At 41.3% G+C, this 24,348-nt stretch overlaps 1 protein-coding gene across 4 annotated transcripts in view; it reads right to left on the bottom strand.

Annotated features, from left to right (window-relative positions):
- Positions 1-24,348, bottom strand: part of LOC127446773 (mannosyl-oligosaccharide 1,2-alpha-mannosidase IB) — a 146,281-nt gene that overhangs the window by 101,206 nt on the left and 20,727 nt on the right. The window contains exon 1 of one of the 4 annotated variants that reach the window (XM_051707967.1): positions 22,653-23,779. The exons of 2 other annotated variants lie outside the window; for them this stretch is intronic. In XM_051707967.1, coding sequence (XP_051563927.1) covers positions 22,653-22,660 — 8 coding nt within the window. In that variant the 5' untranslated portion in view covers positions 22,661-23,779. Of the gene's footprint in view, positions 1-14,815; positions 14,945-22,652; positions 23,780-24,348 lie in introns of those variants that run through there. One more of the 4 variants, XM_051707966.1, reaches the window with a different exon arrangement.

The raw sequence follows: 24,348 nt of genomic DNA, 5'->3' as shown, positions 1-24,348 counted from the left end.
CAGGAGGGGGGAGGAGGGGGGTTGCAGGAGGTGTTGATGTTTGTGTGAAGTGAAGGTCAGAGCAGGTGTGGGGTGTGAGATTGGGCCTTTCAAATCTACAGTAGAACACATTTAAGTCGTCAGCCAGTAGTTGGTTCCCTACAGTGTTGGGGGAAGGTCTCTTCAAGTTAGTCATGTCTTTCAGGCCGCTCCACACTGATGCAGGGTCATTAGCTGAAAACTTGTTTTTCAGTTTATCAGAATAGCTTCTTTTAGCCACTCTAATTTCCTTATTCAGTGTGTTCCTGGCCTGATTGTACAAGACTTTATCCCCACCTCTGTAAGCATCCTCTTTGGCCTGACAAAGCTGCCTGAGTTTTGCTGTAAACCACGGTCGTGCTTTTTGGGTTTGCAAAAGCACCTCAGTATTTTAAAAATCCCAATAAAAGATACCTAAATTACCTAATGCAATTTCACACCACCCAGGATCACATGATCATAAACTGTAAAATTACTTGAAGTGACCATAAAATGTAGACTTTGCTAATGGCCATGTGGAAGGGCCCTTCGTGAAAGGATTCAGTGTTTTGCTTACATTTTGAATGACTTTTTAAATAGCATCCCCTTTCTGCAATGCCTTTCAAAAGGCACAAAAATTCTGTTTGGAATTTGGAGGACACCATGAGGAAGCAAATCTTTTCAAAAAGGTTTATATCAATCAACTCTTGCTTTAGTTTTTTTTTTAAAAGATCAGTATTAATCAATCGAAAAATGCTGGACAAGGATTACAACTTTCAACTGCTTATCCGGCAAAGCTGTTGGTACTGTAAGCATTTTCATCTCCACATGTGAAACAGAGTACCCTTGGTCACCTCTCAGTTATGCAGTGCCACTGAGGCAAAAACAGATCATATAATGCAATCTGATACCCCCACGAAAACACATATGGACAGAGGAATAAGTGTGGAGAGACAGAAGATTTTTAAATCTTGTGAATCAATGAAGCACACCAGACTAAAGAGAGAGCAGAAGTGAATTAAATGGAAAAGAGGTCAGGCCGATACAGTGACACAGACAGTGATATCCTGAGGTGATGTGGGTTATCTCAGGGTGGTTAATCTATTGTTCTATATGGCCTCGAAACATTCACCAAGTGACAGTGAGACTGGGTGGATGAGGCAAATCCTTAGAAAATGCAGCCTATATCAACTAAAAAGCACACATTTCTTCAGAGGTCTTAAATTACATGGCATATCCAACATGTTCCTCAAAGTATGCCCAAATTAAACAGATAACCCCTGAACTGGGTTAACATTAGTTGTATTTCATTACATTGTCTCAAGTAAATTATAGACAATATTTAACCACTATTTTGCATCATAGTGCTTCATTAGCTTAAAAGGTATATACAACTGACACGTTGTCTTACTTCAACCTTTAAAGGATAAGAGCTGTAATTAGAGAAAAGACGTACTGGATGCTGATGTGCATATATTTTTGATGTGGCTTGTCTGCCAGCAGCGGTTTGTGCAAGCTGAAAAGATGCGAGCACTAAAGCCTCTCTGCGATGGACATGAGCAAAGGGCCGGTGCTAATTACGATAAACACCAATAACATTCTGCATAGCATTAGAGTACAGGCATCTAATCCCTACTGTAGTGCTCCACTAATGGATTCACCTTCAAATCTCAGCCTTCAACCACTCGCCCCCTCTCATTTTCTTTTTTCTCTTTTTTTTTTGCCTTCAGTCTTTCTCTAGCTCACTCTCTCTTTTAAAAACTTCTCAAATCTGTGGTAGCGTCTGGGTGATTTCATGGAAGGCACATAATGTCAAACATGCAATTAGGAGCATGTCAACATTTGTCTGAATTAATTACCCCAACTGAAACAAAGTTAGCCCTAGGTAAATCAAAGTGTTGCTGAATTAACATGCTAGGCCCAATCCATTGCATACGGTAGGGTTGGGCGATTTGACCAAAATCTTATACAGTGCATTCAGAGTATTCAGATCCCTTCATTTTTTCACATTTTATGTTGCAGCCTTATGCTAAAATGCTTTAAATTACAGTTGAAGTCAGAAGTTTACATACGCCTTAGCCAAATACATTTAAACTCAGTTTTACACGATTCCTGACATTTAATCGTAGAAAATATTCACTGTCTTAGGTCAGTTAGGATCACTACTTTATTTTAAGAATGTGTAATGTTGGGGTTTTCTGTTCAAGCCATGCGAGGATCGGACGTGTTAACGGCAAGCTTCTGCGCACATTGCTAGTTTTAATACTTTTAATGACATAAACCGGTGGGATCCGATATACTCTGTTCCATAACTGTTCTAGGAGGACAATATGTCAAAGAATTCAAAATCCTTGGGCTCTGGAGACATTAAAAGACACTTACGTGCTGAAGCCTGGGAGTCGACCATATTGACGAAGGCCATTGCTGACTTGGAGGATCTTGCTGTGATACGTCGATCGATCACTGCCGTGGAGGCGAAGTTCACTGATGTGGTTACAAGAGTGGGGGAGGTCGAGAAACGGATAGATTACCTGAAGTCATCGGAGAGGGAATTATCAGCTAATCCGCTAGCGACCAAGGTGGATTTGGAGCAAGTCTGGGAGAAGTTGGAGGACATGGAGAACCGTAGCCAGCGGAATAACGTCTGTATCGTCTGAGTTCCTGAGGGTGAAGAGGGACAGGCTATGGTGAAATTCCTGGATGGGCTCCTTCCGAATCTGAACGACATAGCAGGCCCTAAGTTGGAAATCGAGCGAGCTCACAGGGTTCCTGGTCATCGATCCGCGGAGGGAGACAGGTCCAACCAATTCTGGCCAAATTTCTGAGATCATCCGATAAAGATCTTGTGTTACGCGAGGCGAGGAGAAAAGGAAGGCTTTTTTGGAAACAGCGTTTTCTTGTTCCCAGACTTTGCGAATTCGACTAGAGAGAGAAACGTGATCAATTCAAGGAATGAAAAACTTTTACATCAATGGAAGTTTGCTTTTGCACTGATATTCCCAGCCAAATTGAGATAAAACCTTCACATGCCCACAGCAAGCGATGTCCTTCATAAAATCAATGGAGTAAGTCATCTTGTTACACTCACATTGTACAGAGTGGACCAGCTCACTGAACATTCACTTGACTGTTTTTGTGCAGGTTCCGCCTAGCGGCTTGAGTTTATTTTGTAGTGTATCACACCTTCAGGACAGTTTTATGGATGAATCTACACGCTCTTTGTGCTTATTCTGCCTATTGGCTGGAGTTTGTTTCGTCGAGTATTTCTTGCAAGTCATTGGAGTGAGTAAGCCATTTGTTTGCACTCATGTTGCTGTCGAGTGGACCAGCTCACTGCAAATTTGCTTGACTGTCAGAAATCTGCGCACTCTTTTTGTGCTAGTTCCGCCTAGCGGCTGAAGTTTATTTTGTAGAGTAAAACACATTCAGGACAGTTTTATGGATGAATCTACATGCTCTTTGTGCTTATTCCGCCTATTGGCTGGAGTTTGTTTTATATATTAACTTTGCAGTGTAATTTTGAATCACAAAATTTGTATAGAAACACCGGACTTGAGGAATCTGAGTGCAAGTTTGTCATGGGGGTTCTCGTAGGCACGCATGGACTGTTTGAGTTTGGAGGGATGGACGCCAATTGGCGCTGTCGTGCCAGCTGGTGGGGCCAGACAGCTTTGCCACTGAATTCTTTAGCTCTTATGCTACAGAACTGGCTCCACTTTTGCTAGAAGTTTATACAGAATCATTAAAGAATGTTAAGCTTCCGCCAACCATGACACAAGCCCGGATCAGTCTGATTCTTAAAAAGGACAAAGATCCAAGTGAGAGTAAAAGTTACCGTCCAATTTCCCTGATCCAGCTAGATGTTAAAATATTGTCAAAAATTTTGGCTAACTGATTAAGTTATGACATCTCTTATACATCTAGATCAGGTGGGGTTTATTCGGGCCGTAGCTCTTCTGATAACATTAGGCAGTTCATCAAAATCATGTGGTCAGTGGCGAATGGTCAGACTCCAGTTGCTGCCATCTCACTTGACGCTGAAAAGGCATTTGATATGGTAGAATGGGATTAACTTTAAGATTTTGGAAATGTACGGGTTAGGGAATACTTTTATTCCCTAACCAGACTGTGAGAAACAAGATTCTCTGGTCTGAATAAACGAAGACTGAACTGTTTGGCCTCAATTCAAATCATCATGTCTGGAGGAAACCAGGCACTGCTCATCACCTGCACAATACCATCCCAACGGTGAAGCATGGTGGTGGTAGCAACATGCTGTGGGGGAGTTTTTCAGTAGCAAGGGACTGGGGGACTGGTCAGAGTTGAAGAGAAACTGAACGTAGCAAAATACAGAGGTATCCTTAATGAAAACCTGGTCCAGAGCACTCAGGACCTCAGACTGGGCCGAAGGTTCACCTTCCAACAAGTCAATGTCCCCAAGCACACAGCTAAGACAACACAAGAGTGGCTTAGGGACAACTCTGTGAATGTCCTTGAGTGGCCCAGCCAGAGCCCTGACTTGAACTAGAGCCCGACCGATATGGGATTTTTGAGACCGATACCGATTTTACAGGGGGAAAATTCACTGATTACCGATATGGTGGCCGATATAGTTAATTTTTGAGCTGGAATGAAAACAGACCTTTTCTATGTGGATTGTGCACAGATTCTGCACCGATTTGACTATGCAAAGGTACTCAGAAGGCTGCTTTCTTAAACAAATATTTTTATCAAAGAATTTGACATTATTATTTGTACATAGTTTTGTGGTCTGCGCCGCGATATAGAGTGAAGGCTGATTAAGTTTAGAAAGTGACAAGCTTACCATATTCATGCTCCACATACAGGATCCTGTCTTTGGAGTGCTCATATCGAGGGAAGCCTGTTGACTCGCATATGCGCCTGCACCCTACAGTGATAGCACATAGCAGATAATTTGCACGAGCAGGTGTGTATATGAGAATTTCACTGTATGGAAACCATCACAAAAATACCTAGGTATCATGGTATTTTGGTGCATTGCAAATATTAGCAGTTTCAAATTTAGTTGGTGATTCAGGTTTGAAGTGTTTCCTGCCTGAGCCGACAATTTCTTGTGACAAAACCTTAAAACTGAGAAATATTGATAGTGTTTTGTGAGTCTTTAACATACCCAAAGTATTCCCACACAGAGGATTTTAACCATTTTATTGGATGAAATAATGGTTCAGGATTCTAGATGTCTGTGTGCTGCTGCTGCTGCACTTGCGACACACGTGTGTCGCCTTTTAAATTAAGTGATGGTTGAATGTAAAATGAGGAAGTTGCAATTTTATAGATTTTACCGGGTTTCAATCACGTTGCGCAGGTGCGTATGTCAGATTAAAAGCGTATTTGGCACTTAAACACCGAACATGAAAGTCATTGAATTTGCTTCTGTGGCGGCCCAAATGAAATTTCAGGCCACCAAAGAAAATTCAATGATATTCATCTCACATTCTAGAAATTTTTAAATGCAGGAAAAACCCTGTTAAAGTCACACAGAGTAATATATTATGCAATATTTGAGGCTTTTTTTTTTTTTTTTTTTTTGCCACAGCAATATTTACAGCTGAAAGCAGATGCAGCAGTGATGGATGTCTTTGAGTATGGTGTAGAGCCTGACCGATATGGGATTTTTGAGACCAATACCGATTTTAGACGGGGAAAATTCACCGCTTACCGATATGGTGGCCGATAGTTAATTTTTGAGCTGGAATGAAAACAGACCCTTTCTATGTGGATTGTGCACCGACATGACTATGTAAAGGTACTCAGAAGGCTTTTTTCTTAAATATGTTTATTTAAGAATATTTGACATTATACATTGTCAACAAATTCTAGAAATGAACACTGAGAAAATAAAGAATAAATTAAAATTATAGCTAAATAAAAATCAGTACTGTATGTTTAGTTTCAGTAAATGGCTGACCATTAAAAAAATAAAAAATAAAATAAATAGCTAAATAAAAATCAGTAGTACTGTTTATTATCAGTCAAATGCTGACTATTTTAATACTGCCAGTCAATTGGGGGCAGGTTGGAGTCAAGAGATAAACAGCGGCAGCGGTGTTGCACTGTATTCTGGTATACACGTTCAGGGGAAACTTTCAATGGTGAAAACCAGACTTTTAAATATTACATTTTATAAATGCAAGGACTGGAATTGTTTGGTTGAAGGGGGTAAACTGCGAATCCTGAATAAAACGTTTGGTGAACACGTTTACACATTAGCTTTCACTCAGCTGACAATGTATGAAAGTAGCTACGTGGTTAACTAGTTAGCTATAAGCTCGTTGTCACAGAGAGTAAAAGATGGACTTTATTTACTATCCAGCATTGCGTCTCACCAACTAGGTAACAACATAGCGTGAAATCAACACTCAACAGACACAATCCACCACCACACTGTTGTCTGCTGAGCTGTAAAAGATGCTCTGCTGGTTACCTTTCAATCTGCTACTTTACTGACTGCACTGACAAACTATAGCTGGCTAACATAGCAAACAGACATGAGTGACATGGTTGTCAGGGACAGGGTTAACGTTGTATTAGTTATACTGAAGAGGGAAAATGATGGGGTCATTGTTTAATGACTTTCCAGTATGTATTTCACAAACTAGTAAGCAGCTTACCAAGACTGCTGAACTCCGCCCTGTCTGCAGAGCCACCGTCAGCTCAGAGTCAGCTCTGTAAATAATGGAGTCGGAGCACGCGCTGCTGGACAAACTACGTAATGACACCAATTCTAAAGCATTGTTTTCTGCATTATATGTTCTGAAAAAAGTTTTCATATCTACGCAAATCGGAAAAATATACGCAGATACCGATATATCGGTGAAAGGCTAATATCGGCCTACCGATATATCGGTCGGGCACTAACTTGAACCCAATTGAACATCTCTGGAGAGACCTGAAATTGGCAGTCCACCGACTGTCCCCATCCAACCTGACAGATCTTGAGAGGATCTGCAGAGACGAATGGCAGAAAATGTCCAAAGCCAGGTGTGCAAAGCTTGTCGCATCATACCCAAAAAGACTTAAGGCTGCAATCGCTGCCAAATGTGCTTCAGCTAAGTACTGAGTTAAGTATCTGAATGTGTCAATGTGATATCAGTTTTTTTCTTTTTAATTCATTTGAAAAGTTATCAAAATCTGGTTTTTGCTTTGTCATTATGGGGTATGGAGTGTAGATTGATCAAGAAACTTTCGGCTTCTATTTGTGTCGATTGGAATGCAATAAAAAAAAAATCAGTTCAGGGTTTTTTGGCTTTGTCTGAAGTGTAAAAAAACCACACAACAGCTTTTCATCATGTTTTTCATTGTTAATATAGGCAAATCTATCGGATATTTCTCCCCGTTTTTCTCAGTGGACACAAGCTTGGTGTTGGATAACGAATGTTAGTCAGAAACTGCCAAGGTAACAGAACAATTCAGAAGGACTTGGCACTATGAAGAGATAATCAAGCATTGATTTTATTACACCCACCATGAGCAGATTTTGAGGCATTTAGCTTCCATCAATACAGTGTGCTCAAACCACTAACAAACACCATCTACCACCATACATCTACCCACACACACCTTCAATAAACCTCTGTATATCATGGTAAATCACCGACCAAAGGGTCCAGGACCACTTTCATAGCCCGTTAGACCACTTTTATAACCCCAGTGTGTGGCTTTTAAGCCCAAAGTATACCTAGTATTTGATGCGAATGATTAGCGTATATGTACAGTCGAATGCTTTTAAAGTATACTCTGAGTGACTGTATGCACATACACAGGTGGTTTGTGCATGGACACTACAACTGCCGTGAGATACTGGACTACTTCTCTTCAGGAATGTAGACTCATAATGATGTCTTTATAGTCCTTCAGACTCGAGTTATGTATCTGAGTTTCTTTCTTCATCAAAACAGAATTTAAGACTTTTAGGATTTCATTTCAGGCTTCCTCCTCTAAACAATGCAAGTGAATGTACTCCATTTTTTGACGGTCCAAAATGCATATTTAGCATCAAAATAATCCACACGACTCCAGTCGACAAATAAAGTTCTTCTGAATGCAAACAATTGATTATTTTGAGAAACAAAACAATACTTGTATACTTCTTAACAACAAATGTTCGCTTCAGTACATCTCCGTACATCAGAGGGCCAAAAACATGGTGGAAAACGATTTATTGCTAAATTATGACTGCTTTAATGCAAACATTTTTTTACTAAAATTATCAGTGGACCTCAGGGAAGATAAAACTTTTTTTTTTTTTTTTTTAAAAGAACATTTTATGACCCCTTTAAGTGTCAACTAACCCTGGCTTTGAGTAATGTCAGCCAATGGACCCTTTTCACATGTCCGGTTTTATAACGTGGAAGTAAATATCAGCAGGGTAAACTTGTATAGCAGTGAATGGGAGACCCTGGCAAATATAATTTGTACTTACCCATTTGTTCCAACATCAAAAGAAAAACTCTACTCCTACATTTCTACAACTTTCCAAAGAAGGAATAAAAAATAGAGAGCAGTGGATTACAGTAGTCAGAAGAGAGAAATGAGTGAAATTTACTGTCACTTATTCAGCAGCTGTATCAGGAACCACATCGTAGCAGTTTGTGGGAGCGGGGGCATGGTCAAGCGTCCGTCCAGAGAGAGAGAAAGCGGTAAGGGTGCTTGCACCTGAGCTAGATTATGTTTAACACCTGTCTCTAATTACAGTGAGCATGGGGAGAGCGGCATATAAGCAGCCACGTCACCAGCAGTGAGAGAGAGAGAGAGAGAGAGAGTCTGGCACAAGGAAAGCCTTGCTTTTCCTGAAGCTGTTGCGTTCATTCAGTTGTATCTGTTAAGCTGATGTGTTTAAGTAACTACGTGCCTTTAAAAGCTAATGTGTCTAAGTGACTACGTGCCTGTGAAGCTGATGAGTTTGTGAAGTTGAAAAGCACTGAAATGGCCAATTAAAAGTCTTACCTGAGCCTGGAAAAACCTGCTTCCCTGTGTTCTCCTTCCCTTCTGCTGTGAAGTTTGTTACACTTGTGCCAAAACCCGGGATCCTGAAGTATGCCCCATGGAGTCCTCGCAGTTGGCCGAGATCCTCATGTCCCTCGCCGGCCTACACCAGACGTACCAACAATCCCTGCTTGAGCTTCGTCAAGACCAAGACCGCTGGTTCTTTGAGATCCTACGAGCTCAAACAGAGGACCGGCTTGCGATTCAGAGCCTCCTCAGCCAGGAGAGAACCCCGGCCGCAACCCCGGACAACCACAGCCCCCTGCTCCCACCCACACTTCTGAAGATGGGGGCAGAAGATGACCCGGAAGCCTTCCTCGACTTGTTTGAGCGAACCGCTGAGATCTGGAGCTGGCCACGAGATCAGTGGGTGGCCTGGCCCCTCCCGTTGCTGTCTGGGGAAGCCCAGCGTGCTGCACAACAACTGCTGGCGCCTAACCTCCTGGCCTACAAAGACCTGAAGAAGTCCATCCTGCAGCGGGTTAGCCGTAGTCCTGAGCAGTACCGGCAGCTCTTCCGGTCCATAAAGCTGGAGAAGACCGGCCGCCCGTTTACTTTCACCCAACGGCTCCAAGACACCGTTGGTGGGGATAGGCTGCAGCCCCTCCCGTCCTCGGGACTTCCCAAAGGGGATTCCCTTTGGACCAGTTGTGAGACGAAACCCTCAAGCATGCCTTTGACCAAGTCAGAGTGAGCGATGGTCAACACCACCAGCCGAGTGTCACCCTTTCATATCCTTATTTCGCAATTATAAACAAGCGGTTGTATAGAGTGATGCAGGATGCTCAAACAAAGGAAGATACAACCCAGCCGTCGGGAAATGGTGTTCCAGGCGGCTCATTATAATCCCATGGCGGGTCATCTTGGGGAAAGAAAAACACTGAACCGCCTAATAGCCTGTTTTTATTGGCCGGGCATTGGCGGCGATGTCCGCAGGTGGTGTGCAGCATGCCGTGAATGCCAGCGGGTGAATCCACCGGCCACCCCATAAGCACCATTTGGAATGGACCTCGTCGGGCCATTAAAGCGGTCAGCACGTGGACATCGCTTTGTATTGGTCTTAGTGGACTATGCAATGCGATATCCGGAAGCAGTGCCTCTGTGCAACATCTCAGCATGCAGTGTTGTGGAGGCACTCTACAAAATAATCTCCCAGCTGGGGATTCCGAAAGAAATCCTCACCGATCAGGGCACAACTTTTGTCATGGACACTACGCGAGCTTTACGAATTATTGGACATTAAATCAATCCGCACCAGCGTTTACCATCCACAAACAGATGGCTTGGTGGAGCGATTTAATAAAACCCTTAAAAACATGATTCATATGTTCGTACACGAGGATGTCAGAAACTGGGACAAATGGCTCGACCCCGTTATTCGCAGTACGAGAGGTTCCGCAAGCCTCCACTGGGTTTTCCCCATTCGAGCTGCTGTATGGGCGGCACCAGCGTGGCGTGCTTGATGTTATATGTGAAGCTTGGGAGGAGGGACCTTCAAACAGTAAGAATGAAATTCAATACGTTCTTGATCTTAGAGCAAAACTCCACACTTTGGGGCAACTAACACAGGAGAATTTGCTCCAAGCTCAAGAACGACAGAGCCGACTGTATGACGGGAACTCGGCTGCGAGAATTTGCACCAGGAGATAAGGTACTCGTATTACTTCCCACATCGAGCTCCAAATTACTCGCCAAGTGGCAAGGACCCTTTGAGGTCACACGACGAGTGGGAGATCTCGATTATGAGGTAAAGCGAACCGATCACCTCAACCTCCTGAAACTGTGGAGGGAGGCGGTCCCTGTGACATTGGCTACGGTAGTCCCGGAGAGGGCGGAGCTCGGGCCAGAGGTGAATACAAAACGCAATCATTTCACCCCGGTCACTTGCGGAGACCACCTCTCACCGTATCAACTCGCAGAGGTTGCCAAGTTGCAAAAGGAATTTGCAGACGTGTTTTCCCATCTACCGGGTCGTACAAACCTCATACAGCACCACAGAGACCGAGCCGGGGGTGGTGGTACGAAGCCGTCCCTACCAATTGCCCGAGCACAAAAAGAAAATTGTCCGGGAAGAATTGGATGCAATGCTCGATATAGGGGTAATAGAGGAATCCCACAGCTATTGGTCCAGCCCTGTTGTTCTAGTTCCTAAGAACGACGGATCTGTACGGTTCCGTGTGGATTATAGAAAAGTCGACGCGGTGTCTAAATTTGATGCATACCCAATGCCTGGCGTTGATGAGTTGCTCGATTAGTTGGGCACTGCTCGATTTTATTCAACGCTGGATTTGACAAAGGGTTATTGGCAGATCCCCTTGACACCAATTTCGAGTGAAAAAAAACAGCCTTTTCCAAGCCATTTGGATTACACCAATTTGTGACGCTTCCATTCTTTTTGTTTGGAGCCCTGGCTACGTTTCAGCGTCTCATGGACCGAATCTTCAGACCGCATTCAGCTTACGCCACTGCCTACTTAGATGCCATCATCATTTACAGCAATGATTGGCAGCGGCACATGCAGCATCTGAGGGCGGTTCTGAGATCGCTGAGACGAGCGGGAACCCCAAGAAGTGCGCAATTGGGTGGGTGGAGGTACGGTATCTGGGGTTCCACTTGGGCCACGGGCAGGTGCGTCCCTAAATTGACAAGACTGCGGTGATTGCGACCTGCCCGAGGCCCAAGACCAAAAAGGGAGTGAGACAGTTCCTGGGGCTGGCTGGCTATTATATGAGATTCATGCCTAATTATTTGGATGTCACCAGGCCACTGACTGATCTTACTAAATAGGGAGATCCAGACCCAGTCCAGTGGATGGAGCAGTGTCAACAGGCGTTCATGCAGGTTAAAGCCGCACTTTGCGGGGGGCCGCTTTTACATTCACCCGATTTCTCTCTCCCTTTTGTCTTACAGACAGACGCTTCAGACAGAGGGCTGGTGTCCATACTCTCGAAGGTGGTTGAGGGGGAGGAGCGCCCAGTGCTGTACATTAGCCGCAAGCTCTCGCTGAGGGAGACTAAGGACAGCACCGTAGAGAAGGAGTGTCTCGCCATCAAGTGGGCGGTCCTCACTCGCCGGTACTACCTGTTGGGGCGGGCCTTCACCCTCTGCTCTGATCACGTCCCACTCCAATGGCTTCACCGCATGAAGGATACCAACACGTGGATCACCCGTTGGTATCTGGCTCTTCAGCCATTTAAGTTCAAGGTGGTCCACAGACCTGGAGCGCAGATGGCTGTCGCCGACTTCCTTTCCAGAAATGGGGGGGAGTGGTAGACAGGCCGGATGTCTCCCCGGCCTGAGTCAGGCGGTGGGGATATGTGGCAGCGGCAGCGTGGTCAAGCGTCCGTCCGGGGAGAGAGAAAGCAGTAAGGGTGCTTGCACCAGAGCTAGATTATGTTTAACACCTGTCTCTAATTCCAGTGAGGGAATGGGGAGAGCGGCATATAAGCAGCCATGTCACCAGCAGAGAGGGAGAGAGAGAGTCTGGCACAAGGAAGGCCACACTGCTCCTGAAGCTGTTGCGTTCATTCTGTTGTATTTGTTAAGCTGGTGTGTTTAGGTAACTACGTGTCTGTAAAAGCTAATGTGTCTAAGTGACTACGTGCATGTGAAGCTGATGAGTTTGTGAAGTTGAAAAGCACTTAAGTGGCTGATTAAAAGTCTTACCTGTCCTGGAAAAACCCACTTCCCTGTGTTCTCCTTCCCTTCTGCTGTGAAGTTTGTTACACAGTTGTAACCCGCTTTTAAAAAATGTGCAAATATAAAAAAGCTTGCTAGGTTTACACTGCTAAACAAGGCGGAAACGCGTCATTACAGTCTGTGAAAGGGTTCACATACTGGACTGTGTCCACCAAGAAAATGTCACATACAGTATTTATAAATACAGTATGTGTATATATTAAAATGATATATACAATGTCTTTGTAGGAACCACACCAAGAATGACTTCTCGTTATGAAAAAGCAATATGCATGTGGTCATCTGAGCAGCAGTCATTCTTGGAAAAGATGTAGGAGATACAAAATGTTTGGATGGAACAAGTGGAAAGCCAGCAGCGTGAAGAGAGGCTCCGCACGAGACTAGTGGAGGAAAATTCAAGATTGAATGAGCGGCTTGTGGGACAACTGCTAACAGGACTTAGTGGCATTTTCCACCAAACATCTAGCACAGCAGCATATATGCAGAGACATCCCATCCCAACATTTTGCCCCCAACGTCAAACTCAGCAGTCAGCAATGCTCACTCTTCTCAGAACACTCCATCCTATAGTGACACTACTGACATGTACCCTTTTATGAATCTGTGACTTTCTGGGTTCAATTACGAAATAATGAAACAGAATTTACATTTGTAAATCTTTATTTCAGCACAGTGAGTTTTTGTTTTCTTTTTTTTTTCTGAAATTCTGTTTGAAAGAATGTGAAAGAACACACAGGCCTGTTTTTTTTATGCATTTTGTTTTTGCTGCTTGTAAGTAGAGACATGAAGCAGATTGTTTAATGTAGGTCTATGATGTAGACAACATGTTTACCAAAAACAGTTTGTTATAACAAAAGATTTTGTAATCTTTTTTGTGATATCTAGAAGCTACTGCCATTTTTCATGCTTACTAAAGTAATATAATTTGAAAGTGCTTGAAAAGAAAATACATGGCAGAACTGAACAAAATTAACAATAAAATGTTTGTTCACTTTAAGGTGTTTTTCTCATATGTTTTGTGCATATGTTCGGAGCAGATTTCAGTAACAAGCATTAGCAAAGATACAGTAGTGTTCTCTTTCCAGGAATGTCAGGTTTAAAATGTTGGTGTCCCTGACAGAGGGGGAAGTGATTGGCCAAATACTTGCCACTCGTGCAGACAGAGGTGTGAGCTGGTTGGGTAGGCTGAGGGTAGATTTGATCACTCTCACAAAACTCTTCTAACCAGTTTGAATTGATCCCATCTTTCTGCATCTCAAAAATTTTGCAAAGCACAGCAAGTAGCTATCATCGTCTGTGCAAAGAAGTGAAAGTCACTCCTTTTAAGGAGTACTCGCCACCTCTACTTCAGCTTGCCGAAAGCCATTTCTACGCCTACTCTGAGGTACACGTTGAATGATTCCTGCTCTGGGGAAAGGTTGTATTTTTGCACCTTTTTGTGCACCCTTTGATCAACCAGTCTAGTAAGGGGTAAGCAGTGTCACCGACTACAAGTAGCCTCATTTCTTATCCCTCTATGTTCTTCACAGCCTAGAAAATAAAGGATGTGTTATTGTTTGCCATAACTCAAATATTTTGAGAAGATGCAAGAGTCCGCACTCCTAACATAAAAAATATGTTTGCCTTTTTATAAGATTTATGCTTCTCAATTACATAACAAAATTCCATTAAATTGAACTGCGGAATCTTTAACAAAATTAAATCAATACCACTTTCGAAAAGGTGAGCTTTTTGAGCGTTCAAATTTCCGAAGCACACTGGCATCATGGGCACAGCCTGGCATCTTGTAACTTATGTGCCAGAAGCTAGGAAAGTGTTGTGGAAGATTATCTTTAATCAAGTTAAGGCAGTGTTGATTTTTAAACATTTACTGCTGGTTTTACTAATATGTAGGAGAAAATCATACATATATACTGAATATATATAAATATTGTAATGACCAATAAAACAGAGTCATTTTAGTTATCAATACCTTTAATTGTTGATCCATTCAAAATGTTTATATTTATTAGATTTGGTGATTGGGAAGATTTCTAAAATCAGACCAGGCTATACTAAATTATATAAGAAAATAATAATAAATCTGTCTTACCAGCCTTTGTCATCTACAATGGCTTGAAGTACATAGGAGGGCCATCCCTTTCTATTCACAAGTCCTTGTATCCATTGGAGGGGTAGGACCGAAATATGAGTTCCATCGATAAGTCCCATAATTTGGGGAATGTGGTACTTCTCCTCGAATTGCTGAGCGCACTGTAATGCCTCATCCTCGTTGAGCACTTTAAGTAGATGTTTTATTAGCACTTTGACCATTCACATGCAGAATAAATCAACTTTTTCACTGTGCTTTTATGAATTCCAAATTGATTGGAAATCACACGATACTCGCCGCAGGAACCTCATTTCTACAAGGCAATGGCAACACGCATAATCAAGCTTTTCTGTCATATTTTAATATGTGTCAACAAGGCAAAAACGGCAATTACCGCAGTGGCTTACTCCGCCTTCTCCGCTTCTTATCGCGATGACTGACGCACTGCACATGCGCAGAGGTTTTGAACGGAATGCATGTAATGCACATGAAAATGAATATTTTCGGAATCTGTAATTGGATTGAATATATTCGGATTGACAAAAATTTGTGCATATAAACATGGCAACTGATGAACTGCCCACAGATAAAACAGCCCAGAATATGTGCTCTCCATTACGATTTAGTGTAGTACAGATCTACAGTGCTTGAAAATGTTTACTGAACTGAACTCATTTTGAATAAAATACCACCATATCCGTCCACCTACACCTGTGGAGCCACGTGGCTATTTCACAGAAACTAGGAAATAAGGTCAGCAACTCATATTTACAATACATGATGTAGGAAGGGCCCTCTTCCTCACCCTCCCCCATCCCTCACTTTCTTGCTCCGTTTCGCCTTTTGGGAGTTTAAAGACAACGCTGTGTGGCAGTTTCTTTCTGGATCACTTTGAGCCTGAAGGTACTCCGGGGCATAACAGCCTCCTGGTATCAAATGATGCATACAGGTCTGACTATAAGCCTATTAAGTGGACAGCAATTGAGCTAAGCGAAGCCTCTCTTTATTCCTTTCTACATTTTTCATGTAAAAAACAACTCCTTTCTTAGGTCCGTGTCCCATTTCATTCCTGTCCTGTTTGATGTAAGGCTGCCACATGAGAATGCATAACTGTGTGCATATGACTCTCGATGTCATTTTTATCACAACAGGTCTCTGAGGTGAAAAAAATTGAAAACACCAGTACCATGTAGGCTGTTTGTCATGACCACACCATCACCGCGCCATATTGCATTTAAAATGGAAACTACTTTTTGAATTACAAACATTTTTTTAAAATCGTTTTAAATAAATTATCTAACATCCATAAGCCGATACTCTGGTACAAAAAAAATAAAATAAAAATGTCAAACTTCTCAGTTCCAAGACCACCTGGACAATATAATGAAAAACCCTGAGGTCAATCAACTCTCAGATAATGCATCAGATAATGTATCAGAAAGTTCCATGAACATATCTTCTCCTGTAGCTTAAAAAAAATACATATTCTCATCACTCATTTGTAAGACAATAATTTAAAAGGCGAAGTGGGCAATTTCTGTTCTACTAGCATCAGCAAAATGGAATTGCAAAAATAATGACAGTTTACAAACTGGTTTCAAACTGAAATGGTTTCCAAAGAGCACTCCTGCCATTGGGTCGGACAATCCTGCAACAAACCACTGGCTGAGCCAATGTTGCTAAATCGGGCTGGTCGAGATAATTAAATGAACAAGCAATATTTTGAAAGCTCTACAGACCCGTGTACACCTGGTCTTAAGATGCATCTCGGGTGATCCGATCACGTGGTCAGATGAGACATCGCTATTTACACCTGGTCACTTAAATGTATCTCCTGTGACCACTTTTGTTCAGATTTGGAGGGGAGGGTCTCTGTTTCATGACAACATACATCAATCACTACGTCATTGTGTTACTGCATGATATTAAAGCACAACAAAGTCCGCAAAGACAAAAGATTAAAAAAAAAAACAAAAAAAACGGCACAATGTTTCTCCCAAATGCGGTTGAAGTTTAATCTAAGCACAAACGCAACATTTCAAGCAGAATTATCCATTATTTTAGTCGATTACCAGCATTAAAGGAACTTCAGGTGTTCGTGCTTCTCATCGGTGTTGAAATCAGACACGCTAAAGATTCGTGAAGCTCTCCTGATTGTGTATGTATCCGTTTTTTCAAATTTTCCAATCGAACGGTTTCCTTTTAAAGCAGCTCGTTGTTTTAGCGCAGCGGTTGATTGAAAGGTGAGGGGTGGTGCTTCACTGCTGCCTGGACGCATACAGGACAGATAAGCATTTACAACTCAAATGTGAGGTGATCACGTGCGTTTTAGACCACATGTGTTTTTTTTGTTATCCGATCACAAAACTGTTTAGACCCCATTTAGACCTGTATTTAGGGCTGACCACATGTGATCGGCTCACCTGAAACGCACCTTAATACCAGGTGGAAATGGGGTCATAGAACTACTTTATTTACTTGGAAGGAGAAAGCATTTTAACATTGAAAATTACACACTTCACCTTTAATGATCAATTCTGACCACTAAATTAGTAATAAAAATGTTCTGTAAGATGATGCAATATTTCTGCTCAGTCATAATGGCTGCCTCAAGTTATATCCATGTATATTTAGTGTATTGTGATTCAAAATGTTGAAATATTGGGATCTTTTACAAACTGTTTTGCATTCACCTGCATTGGACTTGTACAATGGCTCCAGTCTCGTCGTAAGCAAAGACTGCGATGTGCTGTGTGCGTTTGTAGGCTGGTTATGTATTAAGTTTGTCAAATAGGCCCCATTTCCACCTGGTATTAAGATGGGTTGCGGGTGATCCGATCACGTGGTCAGCCCTAAATGCAGGTCTAAACGGGTTGTGATCAGATCACAGAAACCACATACGAATGTGGTCAAAAACGCATGTCCACATTGCATTTGGGTTGTAAACGCGAATCTGTCCTGTTTGCGTCCTGGCAGCAGTGAAGCACTGTCCCTCACCTCTCAATCAACTGCTGCGCTAAAACAAGAGTTTAAACTTTGCCGTTTACGAGCAGCTTTAAAAGGAAATAATCTTCCTATCGGAAAATCTTAAAAAGCGGATACATACACAAATCACAAGAGCTTCACGGATCTTCTTTAGTGTGTCTGATATCAACACAGATGAGAAACACGAACACCTGAAGCTCCTTTAATACAGGTAATCCACTAAAATAATGGATAACACTGTGTAACTTTTTTTTTTTTTTTTTTGGTTCCTGGGTATTGTGTTATTTCCTAATTGCTTATGCCTCAAAATGGCTATTATTCCCCACAAACTTTGCTTTTGTGACCAGTGATATTTACCTATTTTCCAGAACATTCCAGATAGATTCAGTGCTGAGTAAACTTGGAGTAACTTCTACAACTTTCCAGTAATATAAATAGTAGTATAAATACAAGGGCCTTAAGCCCACCAGTTCAGTTTAGTTCCAGCTGCCTAAGTGGATACATTTTTCTGAGATGGCATCAAGAGGCTGCAAGCATCTGGCAGATGCATTTTGCTATGTCTGTGGCCAAATTATCAAGACAAGAGCGAAGAAGTACTCCATGGAAGCATCTGCTAAGATGTGTGAGGCCTACAAGGCATATTTCGTCATGCCTGTTGGGGATCAAGACAAACCCTGGGCACCTCATTTCACTTGCGAGCACTGCAAAAAACTCTGGAAGGTAAGATGGACAATTGTTGCTCGGAACTTTGTTATATAATTTGTTAATTTTTAAAATTATAAACGTTTTTAAATTTTAAAATGTTTGTTTTTTTGGGATGCCTTTGGGACAGCAGGGACACCAAGGCGCACTACCACAGGCGGGAGTGCCTGAGTTCACCGAGTCCTCTGTGGGGAGGAACAACATCAAGTGGGAGCCACTGGTGGACCCCAGGAAAGTGCTGATGCCACCACTGCACATCAAATTAGGCCTTATGAAACAATTTGTCAGAGCTTTAGATAAAGAGTAGGCAAACTTCAAAAGTACTGTAATTCTTCTCAAAATGAGTTTTTGCTTAAATTTCAACCGCATCTGGGAGAAACAGCGCACCATTTTTTTTTTCACACTTTCTTTGTCATGCTTTAATATCATGCAGTAACTAACTGACAGTGACTGATGTATATCGTCATGAAACCGAGATCCTCCCCTCCAAATTCAAACAAGGAGATGCATTTAAGTAACAGGTGTAAACAGCCATGTGTCTCACCTGACCACATGTGATCAGATCACCCGAAACGCATCTTAATACCAGATGGAAACGGAGCCTTAGATCCTTGTTCGGTTCTTAAGTCAGTGGAAAAGCTGGCCAATATTGAGTGCAGTTCTGTTTCCCCAGTTACCAGCTCTGATATGAACAGCATGGTGGAAAGGGGTAAGTGTGTGTGTGTGTGTGGCAGTAAACTAAAGCCTATTGGCTAGTTTTTTTTTGAAGAATGAGCCGTTCGACATGTCCCGCACATACTTCATGTTTCGGTAGGAAATATGACACCAAACAGAACTGCTCTGCGACTGTAAGGAGCAAATTATCAGGTGGAAAGGTTGCAGGCTGTTTACTTTCTCTTAAGGATGCATTTCTCCAATAAAGTGTCTGAGCTCAGACAGAGTAAGACACACTGAGTCTACACCGGACACAAGTGACATGTCGAGTCAAAAGCAAATTGCTCGTAATGTAATCAATAATGCTGTCAACACTAGATGCAACTACAGTGTAGAGCTGCGCTGACAGTTTAGGGACACTCCCTTCTATTTCTGACGTGCTACACACCCTTGCCACTACAGTTCACAGCCAAGCATCCAGTGTAGACAGCCTCAAGCCATTTTGGTCCAAAGCAACATCGGTCTCGCCTAGTGTAGACAGGGTGTGACAGGCTCCGAAAACTTCCGTCAAATACACACACACTAATTCCAGCCAGGTCTCCTAAGCAACCAAATTGGCCCGGTTGCTAGGGAGGGTAGAGTCAAATGGGGTAACATCCTCATGGTCGCTAAAATGTGGTTCTCGCTCTCTGGGGCGCATGTTGAGTTGTGCGTGGATGCCGCGGAGAATAGAGTGAAGCCTCCACACGCGCTGTCTCCCCACAGTAACGCGCTCAACAAGCCACATGATAAAATGTGCGGCTTGACAGTCTCAGAGGCAACTGAGATTCGTCCTACGCCACCCGAATTGAACAAGTCACTATGCCACCATGAGGACTTGGAGCGCAATTGGGGAGAAAAAGGAGAAAAATAAATAAATAAAAATAAAAAACGAAATACTCCTTAGCTACATCTAGGATGACCAGTTATCTCAAGCTAATGGCCAAATTCTAAAAAGGCATCATGTCTTTCGGAGTGTCTGTTCGATTACCACAGCAGAATGAAGCGCGGCTCACAAAAACTCCATCTCTGCCACTTGAGAACCCCTTCAAATTAAGCTGCCTTTTACTGAATTTCTGGCAGCAACAGGTCCATTCCACTGTTCAGCATGGAGCTCAACATTTTTGACAGTGATCAGGCCATCAAACATAGCTGATCCACTTTCAAGTTGTATCAACACATCTAAAGAACTAAAATGAAAAAATACACTGTCCGGTATAGCAGAAAGGTTCTAGTTTAGCTCAAGCTATGTTCTTTCTCATTTTCAGTGGAGCCTTAAGCTCCATATCAGGTTGGCAGGTGTGAACACTAACTCAATTAGCGTGAGTCACAGGGCATCGGTTTCATCAGCCCACCACAGTGACACACTTACTCAGAGAACATGAGCCACGTCCACTAATCTTTCAGCAACTCGGCAGGCCAAAGGAACAGGGAATTCCATGCTATTCTACACTGATCAACAAGGGAGTCCTTGAGAGACCTAATAAAACCATGACAGACTCAAACACTAAGGCTTTCAGCAGGAAATGTTTACAGACCAAAGTCCCTTTTAGGCAAGATCGGGTCACTCTGGGCAGCTAATTTTATTTTATACAAGCACAGCTCCTATCTACTTGAATGTAGAAAGAATAAATCTTTAAAACGATTGGTCAATATTACGATCAAATAATAAGTAAGGACTCTGCTCGTAAGGACAAAAACTAATTTTATCGCAATACCTTTGATATCGTGTCGATTTATTGCGTTGTGTCTGGTTAGGACACAGTGTCATGTCATAATTTGATACACACACAGTAACATTAGTTAATCAATCACACGTGTCTTGTTTATTTCCAATGGGTTTCATGATGTACACATCCAGAGCAAATGCCCTTTCATAACACCCACTTAATAATAACTACAGAGATATCCTGTCCCAATCAGACAAACTTCACATGTTAGGCTAATCATTTTCATTCAAATGTTGTTTAAAAAAGAATTCTGTCCAAACAGTGCTAAACACTGCAAAGACCAGTGTGGTGTGCTGAAAAAAATAAAAAATAAAAAAACAGACACACTGGCACTGATGAAACTGGCAAAGACTGGTGGAAAATAACAATAAGCGGGTCCAGGTAAATAACACCATACCCTGATCTCGCACAGCACACCGATCTGCATAACAGGACACGGGCTGGCGCAGATCACAGTGCCCCTGAGGGTAGAGGCGGATCAGACAATGAGCTTGTGTTTGGCTCCAGAGCTCGTGGCCAGGATGAGCTCTTTAGTTCATGAGCGAAAGCAGATGGGCAGCAGCTCCAATAAACATGATTCATTATTCATGTACAACGGTGACTGTGCTTTTTTGGATTCACTAAAACTGACAAACAGTTCAGCCAAAAAACAGACAGAGCAATACATAGAGCTTAGGGATGAGGCATCGATCAACATTTTGGAGAACAATGTCTGTACACAAACACAATATATTTTTCTATTCAAATGAAACAGTGGGAGCATTTCTGAAAATTCCATTCAATTTTATTTTTAAAGCGCTTTTCACAATACCTTTTGTTTTAAAGCAGCTTTACAAAGAACAATGCCTTACAAACCTCAAGTGAGCAAGTCAAAGGCAACCTTGGCAAATGGCAAAACTTCTTAAGATGTTTAGAATGTTGAGGAAACCTTGGAAAGAACCGAGACTCAGCAAAATGAGCCCATCCTCCTCTAGTTGGCAAATATATAAAACCCATTTATTCAAACATGCTTTGGATGAATAAGTGTAAATAAGGGACACTCAAACTCTGATCATTGTAAAAACATAGTAGTCAACAGTACAAAAAAAATGACCCAGTATGACCTAATAAACCCTACATTCATAACATACATGAATTTTAATTTGATCAGATATAATATAGCCACAGAATATTTATGATAAAATGATGACTAATTAAACACCTAAAGTTTATAAATTGTTGTTCCGTAGTTGAGCTACAGTATTTGCAAGCTATGGGATGGTCATGGGTTTGATTCCCAGGAGACACACTAGGGCAGTCAACAGTGCTATGAAACTGAATTTTTCATTTAAATATTACCAAAATTCAACTTATATACAAATAATATACACCCTGTGAGAATTTTTTTTTATTATTAACTTAGTAATATCTGCAGTGTCATTGCTTAATTTGCCTCTGCTTATCTATCTATTTGAGTTAGTAATATTCAAATAATTCTCATTCCCTAAACACGAGGAAATAATGTACATGTAATTTATCCTTGGGCTATAATAATAACAACAGGACAGTCCCTAAGCATTTATGATCAAACAATTATATTTTATTATAAAACATTACACAGAGCATAATTACAGTTCAAATAATTAATGCAAAGATAAATACAAATTCACTTTCACGGCATACGCTTAAATATTTGCATACTGTCTATCATATCAAATATTCTTCCCTTTCAGAATTTCAATTCTTACCTGCTCATCTGAAATGTTTGCCTGGCAGCTGTCACCACTCTGTCTCTCACTGTGATAAAACTACATAAGCCATAAAAAAACAACAACTAATCATTTCTTTTGACACCTTTAACATCTCCATTAAACATGTATATACATATAGATAAATTATACTGGCATATGTATATTTATTGTAAACTCTCAAGGTTTATTTTCTCCACTAACTACATCTTATGAAGTTTTTTAATCCTTGACACGGTCAACTTTGGCTTGCTCAGTGGGGGCTTAAAGATGCAAGATCTTCTGTAATACAGTTCACTAGGGGCTTTAAAATGCCAGTGAATTAAAATCTGTCTGTTACAGTGTTCCTATTAGAGAACGCAGAGGCATGAAGGTGTTGTTGAGGCTTTTAATGACTGCTCATCAAGTGATATAGCTAAAGAATAAACAACTATTTAATTAGGCCTACTGAAGTATCTCTATAGTATCACATAATAAATGTAAAAAACATCACATAACGTAGATACAGAAGTAAACAATTCTCTCCTCTGACTAAGTTATCATCTAACCATTTCTCATACAACAGCCTAATAATTTACACTGTATATCACAGCATGCTCAGATTCACAAATATCAACACAAGCTTAATTAACATGCTGAATTATTACATACCAACATTCAAAGTATATATATAAAATCAAACAAGTGTAAAAATATATGGATCGTATTTTTTAATTCATACACTGTCCATGTAAATTTGAGCAGCAATATTGTATAGCGTTAATCAAGTGCAAATGCGGCAATTCACCAACTAATCAGTTTATGCAGCAACGCATACTGCACCATGCTGCGCTATTCTTAAAGGGCTCAGAGTAGCGCTTATTTGCTTTGCGAATGTATGTGTATGGCTTTGCCAGGCTGCAATGTAAACTAAAGCCTATTGGCTATTTCGACAAGTCCTGCTTCCAACTTCATGTTTCAGTATAAAATGTCAACAGACTAGGGGTGGGAATTTGAGTAATTTTATAATCGAGAACTCTAACCCATTAAAAGAGTAACAGATTATTCGTAAATTAAAATGTCAGCTAAAAATGATCAAGTATGACACATACAAGAAATGCATATTTTGTTTTATTCACAAACGTTACCAAGAATGGTTTCAAAATAAGCTAATTTCATTTGGTAAAAAAATAAATAAATGAAAAACATGCATTAATAATAATAATAATAAAAACAATAAAATAAAATAAAAAAAAAAAAAGGAGAAATGGGGCCTGTCTAGATTTGATCAAAAATTAGTTTTTTCAAATAGTGATGGTGCTGTTTTTTACGTCAGTAATGTCCTGACTATACTTGTGATCAGCTGAATGCCACTTTGGTGAAAAAGTACCAATTTCCTTCTGAAACTGCAAAATCTGAGTATACATAAAGGCTTTCATATTTTTTATCATTTCAAATGTTATTATTCAGAAAAACAAAAATGCATTAAAAAAAACGAGCTGTGCCCTGTTCAGATATTTAACGCACATACTGGTTTGATAAGCTTGCGAGTTTCTTGTACCACTTCGCATTTCCTTTCATAACTATGGTACTATGGTTTGACCAACAGGGAAATTCAGTTAACAGTGACATGGAGTAGAAAGCATACATGTAACCAGTTTTGACAGTTACTGATAAAAAGTTAAATGATCAGCATCAGACAATTAGATAATAAGAA

Source organism: Myxocyprinus asiaticus, chromosome 10 (genome assembly GCF_019703515.2).
Source record: "Myxocyprinus asiaticus isolate MX2 ecotype Aquarium Trade chromosome 10, UBuf_Myxa_2, whole genome shotgun sequence".
Classification (NCBI taxonomy): domain Eukaryota; kingdom Metazoa; phylum Chordata; class Actinopteri; order Cypriniformes; family Catostomidae; genus Myxocyprinus; species Myxocyprinus asiaticus.
Note: the sequence above shows the minus strand (reverse complement) of the source record. Positions and strands in the feature narration are given on the sequence as shown.